General features: G+C 40.0%; 1 protein-coding gene across 3 annotated transcripts; it reads left to right on the top strand.

The window, feature by feature from the left end:
• Positions 1 to 101: 101 nt before the first annotated feature.
• LOC148648744 (melanoregulin) lies at positions 102 to 9,598 on the top strand. 3 transcript variants are annotated; one of them, XM_088606597.1, is made up of 5 exons: positions 102 to 393; positions 2,786 to 2,948; positions 6,423 to 6,513; positions 7,567 to 7,730; positions 8,470 to 9,598. In XM_088606597.1, exons 1-5 carry the CDS (start codon positions 326 to 328, stop codon positions 8,545 to 8,547), a joined length of 564 nt encoding a protein of 187 aa, XP_088462723.1. In that variant the 5' UTR covers positions 102 to 325; the 3' UTR covers positions 8,548 to 9,598. The 3 variants fall into 3 exon arrangements, with proteins under 3 accessions (XP_088462723.1, XP_088462725.1, XP_088462722.1); XM_088606599.1 differs by lacking the exon at positions 102 to 393 and adding an exon at positions 412 to 697 and having other exon boundaries at positions 2,782 to 2,948; positions 8,470 to 9,597; XM_088606596.1 differs by lacking the exon at positions 102 to 393 and adding an exon at positions 413 to 697 and having other exon boundaries at positions 8,470 to 9,593.
• The last annotated feature ends 1,064 nt before the right edge of the window (positions 9,599 to 10,662 follow it).

Raw genomic sequence — 10,662 nt, 5'->3', positions numbered from 1 at the left:
AAGTGGCCTAAAATTAACTGAATTAGGAAACCTGGACAACACAGCAGGACAGACACTGGCTCAAAATTTATGGACGTTTTGTAAATGAAATATACCGCAGTTAAATCTTCTAGCACATTTTACAAGTTTGAACATACTTTTCAAGCTTGCCGAGTTTGTTAAAAGCCATATACTGTATTATATACATGAAAACTAAATAAACTTTACCTATATTAAGTTTGTATTGATTGTCTAAGGTTTGTTGCTTATCGCAGCACAAAAAGCACACTGTGTAAATACCGATGACGTTTCTGATTCCGAATCTCAGACCCTCTAGGTGCTATTGATGAAGTCAATCAGGATCAAAGGCCAAGGAGCCCTGCTGCATCCCAGCACTGACGCCGCCTCTAATTGGTAAATAGGAAGCATACTTTTTCTTAACAATGTGAACTTCTCCATAAGCGCGGGGATAGTGCATCTGTAGTTCATTCGTGGTAGAAAGGGCCTTCCGAAAGGCGATCGCTTTATTTCTTTATTTCAACATAATTGTGATGACAGAGAAAAGCCACTCGTTCAATCAGGCGTGTTTCTAACGGGTCTGAAGCTCTTAGCCAACCAGTAAACTTTACAAAGTTAGGAACCAGATGGGTCTGACAAAAATGTTCTGTTGCTGTTGGTGTGATACTTCTGAAAAGACGTCAGGAAATGAAGCTCTCAGGTGAGTGTCTCAGGAGTTTACGCCTGGACTGCAATTAGCTTCGAATGGTGAAAGATCTACAGAAAAGCGTTTAATTGGGTTTCGTATGTGCGCATCCACTTCGAAAGCGGTTTACTCAATCACTGCTTAGTTTTAAAATTATATAGTAATATTTTTTAGAAAAATCCGATTTTCTTTTCCCCACCCTGTAAATGCGTTTAAAATGTTTCCGCTATTTAAAAACAAGATCTATGGCTTTATTGATTCAGGTAGATTCAGGCTTTATTGATTAAAAAAAACTATAGAACATTTTTTTAATGTTTCTCTTACCGTAATAATAAAATCGTAATAGCGTATTCTCAGTAGTTGTTTCCCTCTGGAGTTTGCTATTTTATTATTACTATAGATAATTAGCAAATAGGTGTGCATGTCACCTCTATCGAAACATGTGAAGTTCGGGCATCATGAGACAGAAACAAGTGTTACTGGAGTGCCAGGCTTAATGACATAATCGTTTTATTCTGGTCGGGTAAAGAAAAGCAATGCTAATCCTCTGAAATCTTTATGGAGCACCGGGTTCGGCTTTTAAAATACCTCTGCTGCCGAAGTCAAATTCTGACAGAATTCACAACGCGAGGCAGATCTAACATCAGTGTGTTTACAGCTACTATTGGTCCCATAGCCAGGTTTCAATCTGAAAACCGAGCATTCACTAGAACATTAACATCATTTTAGAAAGTGGTTCCAGAACACGCCCTTTTTGTAAAAACACACGCAAACAGGGTAATGCATAAGTATACATTAGTAATGTATAACATAACTTTTTTTCGGTACTGTTAAAACGGTGGAGGTAGTTTTCAGGCTTACAGAATGCATGCCGAGAAAGTAGGGGTATTACTAGATAATCGCTAGCTGCTGTACTTTAACCCGTCTCTTGGGATTCCTTAAAGAACTTGTGACTCCTGGCCTACCAGCATCTTTTAAAAATGCAATTAGCTAGACTTTATACTGATGCTTTGTAGTTCAAAGGTGAGTGGACTCTAAAAGAAACTAAAAACAATACTGGTTCTGTGACGAAACTTGGACAGGGCATAATCAAATTATCTTAAATCAGGTACTAGGGCCTGATTGGTTTTTTTTTTCCTGTCACAGGAATGAAGGGCACATTTTATAGTTCAAAAGGATTTTCAAGAGCTTAAGTGTCAAACTTAATGAAATGCAGTTTTCTAAAAGTCTCCACCCATTAAACATTTTAACTCTGCTTGTTCTTAGTGTGCCCAGCTCTCCTAGTATGTCACATTGTATGGCATTAGTAATGTTTATACCATTGAAAGATTAAAATATTTTTTTAGTATTTTCCTTAAGAAATGCAAAGACGTTCAAAATCAGTTAAGGCACAATATTAATGAATCAGAATGGAATGAGACAAATGTACACTTAACTTCTGACTGTGATGAGGCATTGTTATCCACAGTATATGATCTGATTTTAGCACACAGGTGTGTTTCACCCACAACGCCTATAATGATTAAACTGCAAAACCATGTGCTAGCTTGGTGGAATGATCTGTCTTGACAACAAGAAAATAAAACTGCCTTAATCAATTCTACTGGGTGTCATAGGTTGGAGACCGTAAATCGCTTCAGTCTAGAATAGAAGAAACCAAGGGGAGACTTAATCCACATATATTGTTACTATACTGGGCTGAGGTCGGAGTATAGTGCTCTGTCGAAGACAAAAATCCTAAGGGTCAGTCCAGGGGACTCTTTCAGGCTCTGTAGTCAAAAGGTCAAAACTGGAAACTTAAAGCAAAAAGGAATCCGTTTAGGGCAGAGAATAGAAAATCATTCTTTACACAAGAGATGCTGGTATCTGGTACAGGCTTCATTTTCAGGCGGCTGTGTGGTACTAACTCTGCGCTCATTATTCAAGAAATGGCTTAGTTCTGGATTCACGTAACTACCAAATTGCGCTAGACGTGCCAAAAAGCTTCCTCTAGATTCATGCCATTCTCCTGCTCTCCAGGATAGCGAGGCAATTCTACGGGCTTGAGACAATTCCATAGCGTCGGTGAACTATTTCGGTCTCTTTTTGCGTGTGTCGAGGCAGCATGTCCAGTGGTAGCGATTATGGTTCGGACCGGAAGACCCAGAGGGCCGAGGACTGGAATCTGTGGAGTTCTCCTCAGGACTCCTCCCACACCGAATCGGATGACGACCGAGAGCTGTCCAACCTCCTCATAATGAGGAATGAGGTGGACAAGAACACCGAGGTGAGCCTCATCATGGTGTTTCCAGCGTCTTGTGGCTATTTCTTCCACAGTGTAACAAGTGTGCTTGAGTAACAGAACCCGGACACTGATTTCTATCATTTGGATAGCCAGAATGTACCCTACACAAGTTGACCACAAGACATCATCTTCAAACCCATCTTACAAGGAACTAGTGCAAAACCTAAACCTAAAGTTTGGGGCTTTCTCAGTAATGTCTGTCTAGGCAGGCTGTGTCACTGCCGTGTGTAGGAGGCTGTGTTACAGAAATGTTGACGCCCTCTCCTTGGAAATCTAGACAGTACCGAACTCTTCTGCTGCGAAAGGCCGGGTATTTTGAAAAAGTGGGGTTTGCTCCTGTCTAGGTGATGGCATTGTGCGTGCTCTGAGCCTGGGAGTGGCTGTGAATGCACCCCGGCTCAGAATCGACAGAGACGAACCTGCCCGCCACGATTCTGGCGATTCACGACGAAGACGACGGACGCCGAACTTCGGCCCATCTCAACATACTTTGAGATTTGCTGCTGTCTCTTCCTGTTTTCTTGGTATCCTAGGGTCATGGCACATGTGTCATATTGAAAGTATTAAAAACGAAACGCGTTTAATTGGGATAATTTGCCTATTTGATCAACTGTGGTGTGATTTCATATACATGTGGTGTGTACAGCTCATGCCCCGACTGGATTTGATTGATGGGCATTTTGTTTGGGCATACAGCCCTGAGCCGCACTGTACCTGCTAATTCCTGTACCTGCTAATTTGCAGCTAATTACAATCATCACCCCAGGTACTTTTAAAACAGTGTTAAAGAATTGTTCACTGTTTCTGGAACACAGCGGAGTGCACTAGCGGTTACCATGGCAGCTGGCCACGCCTCCCCCTACCTGTCGCTCAGCGCCGGTTCCCATGGAAACACATTCTCACAGGAAACCTGTATCACACGTGAACCATCACACCACGCTTGCCACAGGTGACACAGGGGATATTTAAGGTCTGCTCGGACAATACCCGGGGGTACATACAGTCTGTGTAAGAGCCTGTTCTCTGAGTCTTTACTTGGAGACTCTCAATTCATACGTTCTCTCGTTCTATAGTTTCCTGCCTGGTGCTAGCTTTGGATCCTGGACCTAACCTTTGTCTTTTGGATTTCCATTGGTGCTTTTGTTCTGCATTCCCCAGGTCTGAACCCTACTGCCTGTTCTCTCATCCCAGTTTAGCCCCTGTTTTATACCCCTTGCCCAGCACATGGGTTCATCTTATCCCTCACAGACCACTGCATACGCCACGCTAGGCAGCAGGGCATGGCAAGAATAAAGTGGAATATAGAGTAGTCCACTGTATGTGTTAACTGTTCCTTTTAATGTAGGGTTTTGTAGTTATAGTCGTTTGTTTAGTGTTCCTAATTACCAGTAAATAGTCTTAAAGAAAACACAGCTCACTCATTTCTTTAAAAGCTGCTCATAAAAAAATGTCTCGGAAATTTTCCTTTTATATAGGCACTGTCTGAAATGCTTGAACCTCAATAAGTAACTTAAATTGCGAAAGAAAAGTTCCCAGAATGGCCTTCGAAATTAAGCCCATTCCTCTCATAAATGGTTGGAAACAACAGGCCTTCTCTGTGTGTGCAGTTTCCTTACTGGGAGAAGGTATTACCATAGAAACTTTTTTGTTTTTCAAGCAAGGCATATGCTCAGTAATGTACTAATTCAATCAAGCTAACAGTACAAAAAAGAACTTGTTCAAAAGTGTCTTTTTAGGGCAAATACCTAACCAGATTTTTTTCCCAGACAGAAATTCCACCACGGGCAATATTTATAAGCTCGATAAGCATATGCAGTCATTAGAATTACTAATCAAATTATAAATTCTTGAATGGGGCCTATGTATTTCCATATTTTTAAAGTAGGGTTTTTTTTTCTTAGGGTCAAAATCCATGAATAACACAACAGTGCAGGTTTTAACTTAATCAAAGCAGAATTTTAATGTTATCACTTAATGGGCCATCTACCAGCAAACCTACTCCCAGATCATGTCTCTAAATAAAAAAAGACATTATCAGACATTTCAATATCATTTTAATACCTAAAACGTTCACCCACTAAAACTGAAACAAAAGACGGCGCTATTGTAAAATTATACTTTGATATTGCAAATCTGTTAAGCAGTGAAGCCTCTTGGATAATGGTTATTTTTAATGTTTTACATTGATTTTTTTCTTCTACTAGTTTCTTTTTAGTGGTTCAGTTTTTCACTAATGTTAACTCGTGGTGTGAATTAACCATCACCAAAGCTGAGGAAGCAAGAGATCCATAATTGTGTGAAGCAGATGAGCGTCGTAGGAACTGAAGCACCACGGTAGCCGCTGTCGGGGGAGAGTTTACGCTGAGACACACAGACTCACTCTACCTTGAAGGTCAAAACCAGGGGGCGCATTCTGGGAAGCCTTTGTTGCAGCTCAATTAGCAGAGCTAATGACTGAGAGGACGCTTGCCCAGCAATAGGGAGTCTCCTGCCCCCAAGGGGCAAAAACCCTAAAGCCCCTGGGCTGAGCTGGTGTAGGTAGGTAGGTAGGTCCCTTTTCAGGCCATAAAGGCCCATGGGGAATGGGGGGCAAGGGCCAACATTTTCCTTGACCATCTGACACCGGTGGTGGAGGTGATGTGGTCAGCATCACACTCCGGTCAGCCTATTACCCCCGGAAGGATTAACCCCCGGTACTCATTTGGAAAGCAGGCCGAGTGGACCTGGGAGCTCTCTAGAAGGAACTAGAGCAAGCTACTTCACTTCCCCCTACCTGGGATTGAACCCAGGACCTTCCAGTCAGGAGCTAGATGCCCTTGCGTCCATGGCCTACAACTGGTGTACACACAATGGCTACAGGTACATCATTGCAACACTGTACCTTCAATGAAATATGTTAGGCATTGAGGCGTCATTTTATATGATGTAGTCTCCAGAGGTTGGGTGTCATGCTTTCCCTTTCATCCTAAAATTGTTTTACGGTCTGAAACAGCTGTGGGGTGGTTTTGAATGTGGTTGTGGAGACCCTGGAGACTGAAGGCGTGTCATATGTGTTTTTTTGAGGAGTGGGATAAGGTTTTTAGTAGGAAAGCACCAAGCTGGTGAGCCTTTGAACCCCATCAAGAAAGTAAAATGCTTGGGATATAAAGAGAAAGGTTTCCTTTGCTATTTTACAAGGAATTTATACCGAGATTATGCAAGGCATTCTTTATTTTAGAATCTCGCATTTTGTGCTGCTACAAGAGGTTCATTTTCTAATGTAGGGTGGGTGGCACAACCTGGATATGAACATGTGATTCCCCCTATCTCTAGAACTCTCCTTTTTTAAATAGACGCTTTTTTTCTCAGAAGTATCTCTACTTACTCTCACTTTAGTTTCTAAAAGGATTCATATGCCAACATGTGTTATAACTCCTATAAGTTTTTTAAGCCCTTTTGTGTTTCTGTTTTTCACAGGTGTGGGAAAAGCTGAACTATGATATTCACACCTTTAGGTATATAAGGAGAGAAGTGAAGGCCAGATGGAAAAAAATATTACTGAAGCTAGGTAAAAATAGCTATGCATGTTGCCTTATATTTCACATGCTTTATGGGATGTGAAGTTATAAATTCTATTTATCTGTATTTGAACTTGCTCTATTTAATGTTAGACTGCATGATACTGTCCAATAGTTTCCATGGCAATACATTTTATATCTACATTAGTTACTGTTCTAGGCCAATAAATACCTCTGCAGAAAAGATTAAAAGAATTGTATTCCAAAAGGGCCACATGAATGCAGTACTTTAAGCATTAACTAGGTGCCAAAATGTTTTGCGTTGTTGGATATAGTCTTAGAAAAGTATTCACCCCCTTCCAATAACGTCATATTGTGCTGAATTTGAATTAGTTTGAATCACAAAACGTCAGGGTTCAAAGTTAACACTTACAAGTAGAAGTTAAATGAAAACTTCAATAATACAAATACAAAGTCAAAGTATTCACACCCTTTACTATGAAAAGTCTAAATTAGTTCAGGAGCAGAAAATGACTTTGAAAAGTCTCACATTTCATTGAAGGGTCTCAGTCTGTGTGTTAATTCATCTGATTTCAGAAATAACACACCCTCACTTTTTTCCCCCAGTTAGTTTAAAAATTAGTTAAAACTAGATCCCCTTTAACAAGGTAAAACTCAACTTGGGAAATTAAACTGCAAAATGCTGGCGACAACACAAATATCTTGTACATTATTACTGTATATACTGTACATGTGAATACCTTCTCTGCTAACAAAACAGGGAACATTCCTCTACCTTTGCAGACTGGCTTTGAATATTATGGTGTTACCGCCAGATGTTTTTTGAACAAATATCCTCTGGAGCTTGTATTTGTATTGTCTCCTCTGTATGCCTTTAGGCTGTAAAGCCTCAGGGTATAACAAATGAAGAATAAAACGGTTACCTTTGATTTTTTTACCCAGAGCTAAAGATGCAATATCACACTGTGAACTGGCCCCTATTACTGTCAGTATGAAGGCAGCCAGCTTTATACTGTCATCTATGACACGGCAATTTCCTGAGAATGACTTAAAGCTTGACTTCTCTTTCTGTGCATTTCAAGGCTTTCAGAAAGAAGTGGACACCTTACTCTCGGTTAATAAACAAAGTACATTGAGCGACTCTGGAAACTTCACGAAGGCCAGGGAATACTTGTCGAAACTGTTGGAGGAGACAAGTCTCTTTCCTAAAGGTTGTGAAGCACAGGAAAGATATCTCATTGTGATGGTAAGATGGTTTTCTTCCTTTCCTTTGTCAGCTCATTATCCTCTATCATGATGATAACAGAAAGACATGCTGTCTGAAGTCACTTGCTCACAACTGCTTTAATAAACGGTGACATGCCACAATTAAAAGAGCTTCCAATTATACTGGGGAGGGGGTACGCAGTAGGGCTGGTAGCCCAGTATGTAATCTCCTGTCATGGCGTGAGGAGCAGAGAGTGAGCCTGTCTCTCAATAATGTTTAATGTGATGCCTATAAATGTATATCTTTTCCGTAAATGTTCTGTTAATTGTTTCTGCTTTGTCAACACTGTAGTTCATCTGTCGTAGCAATAAAACTCTTCAAATTTGTACAAGGTACATTTATGTCCTGTATATTGTACTTTGTACTATACATCAGAGATTAGTTCCTAATCCCAGAACTAACATTTAAACTGGAGTTTATCAGGATGCCTACGAGCTGTTCCCATCCTGATAAGGAGACTGGCAAGTTACAGTAACTGTGCTTTCTGGTTAGATAGTCTGCCAAACCTGTTTTGTGAAGAGTCAGACCCAAATTCTCAATTAATCGCACTCGACTGCTACACCCAGCTTCTTGAAGTTTTTTTCTTCGTTTTTTCATCTGAAAGCTTGCGAGACAAAGGAAAATGAAGGAGGTATATTCTTTCAGCAGTCGTTTATTTCTAACCTACATGGTTCCTAAGATGCAATCTGCCACAGATGTATTCTTTTTTTTGCTCCAGGATCGGCTTGTGTCCCTTGACAGCGCTGAAGACTTCCTCAAACTAGCTATGAAAAAGTATCCAAAGAACTGCGATTAGGAGAGGCATCCAATAATCTGGAGCCCAGGTCCTCTGTAAAAAGACAAGTTCGAGTGGTGTGACTATAGTCTGTGGGATTGGTGGAGATGTTTTTTTTGTAGTGTAAATTGAGTCCAATCTCCTTTTGCCATTGTATTACTAACCTTACTGTATTACTAAGCTTATATGTGAATGTGGTAATTTCAATTTGTTAGCTTTTTTTTCCCCAAACTGAACTCATTCTAAAATAAAAAGAAACATTTTTAAAGATCTTAAATGAAATGCATGGCCTTTTTTGGGTCAAATTGCATTTTTAAGTCTGCACATGTCCTCTGTCCCATTAATAGTATCACAAATTAACCACCCATTGTCAGGGACTCGGATGTTTTGGATGAATAACAGCAACTCAAGAATTACTCAAGATAAAAAGATTTCCGTTTATTACATTCACCTCACCAGATGTAAATCCTAGGACTCCAAAAGAAGCAAGCCTGGTTGTGCCCTTCGTCAGTAAGTGAATATTAGTAGATACTGTAAACGCCACCTTCGTATTGACTAGTTTTGTCTTTTTATTTTGTGTTAAAACCAAAGGTTCAAAGACGATGAAACTTGGACACATCCAAACTCCAGATAGGTCACATGTCTTGTAGTTCACACACTCTTACAATCGTGTGGTTTCCCACTAAATGGCGTTTTAATTGGTACTCTCCGCACTAATGATGTCACTGAATCTCAAGGACGGTGCTAAGCCTTTATGTTTCCCTTGAATGATGATTCCAAAACCCAGAAACAGGAGAAACAGTTTCTCTCTCCGATTTCATCATTGTGACGTTTTCATAGTTATATTACAAACTTCGTTTTTTGTGTCCATGTCTGTGTATTTCGGTGTACTTTGTTGGAAGTTAAATTTAAGTAATCTTTGGTTGCTTTTTTTGGTAAACGTTTCTTACATAAATTAGTCTAGTGGCGTACCATCAAGTGATGGAGTGCGCTGGAGTTTCAAGAGAAATAAGGGTATCAGTGAATAGTCATCTTCAGTGTGTGTAATCCAACATTATTTTCGAACAATAAATGATTTCCAGAACAAATATGCATCATCAAATTACACAAATGTAATACTATAACTGGCTGTTGAAATACAAAATACTTCCAGTTTACGGTAAATAACTCCAACAAGAAAACAGCATTTGCAAACTAAGAATGAAAAACACTTCCATGCTTACAGGGAGGGTGTCATTATTGGATGCCAATATTATATTATATTATATTATATACACAGTTACACATAGTTCTTTAGGTTAGTGAGCGAGGCAGCTATACAATACATGTGACCAGTTCTTGTTTTTACACAATGTGTGACTGAGAGCCACCTGCTGGACTGGTCTACCAAACCTTAACAGAACGACAACAACTATAAAATATACACAAGATATACACAATGAGAGAAGACAGTAGATGAGGGTACTGAATACAGTAGGAGCAGAGGGGTCAATAACAGAACCAGTTAAGTAATGGCTCTTCTAAAGAAGAAGGTTTTGAGTCTGGGATAGAGTTTCACAGCTTTGGGGCATCACAGGAGAAGGCCCTGTCACCCACAGAGTGTAGACGGGCTTCGGGGACAGACAAGAGACCAGATTCAGAAGAGCGAAGGTTTCCAGATGGGGAGTAGGATGATAGTAGCTCAGACAGGTACTGAGGTGCCAAGCCAGGCAGAGACTTATAATTGAGCATGAGGATTTGATTGAAGTCGACACAAAATCTGACAGCAAGGACTCCAGGATAAAAGCAAACTGATTTTCCCCACAGTCTCCCAGTACACAATGAATGACATCCAGTCATCTCTGCTTGTTACTGTTAGAGGAACTGTACTAACAAGGAGTATCTGAACATGTTAAATTCAGGTTTTATATACTTGTACATTTATTTGCATTTCAAAGCAAAATCTGGTGCAACAGCTGCAAATTATGTAGTTAGTTAAAAATATGGACAGGTTTTTATTATCGGCAATAAATCAACTTCATTAAATGTGTGCATGGAATTATTGATATAGCTGTTATGACAGAAACACGAGGAAATAGTCATGTCAGTGTCACAAGATAAATGACATCGGACAGTGGACATTTTACCATTCTTTTT

Source organism: Lepisosteus platostomus, chromosome 14 (genome assembly GCF_059453375.1).
Source record: "Lepisosteus platostomus isolate fLepPlt1 chromosome 14, fLepPlt1.hap1, whole genome shotgun sequence".
NCBI classification, from domain to species: Eukaryota; Metazoa; Chordata; class Actinopteri; order Semionotiformes; family Lepisosteidae; genus Lepisosteus; species Lepisosteus platostomus.
Note: the sequence above shows the minus strand (reverse complement) of the source record. Positions and strands in the feature narration are given on the sequence as shown.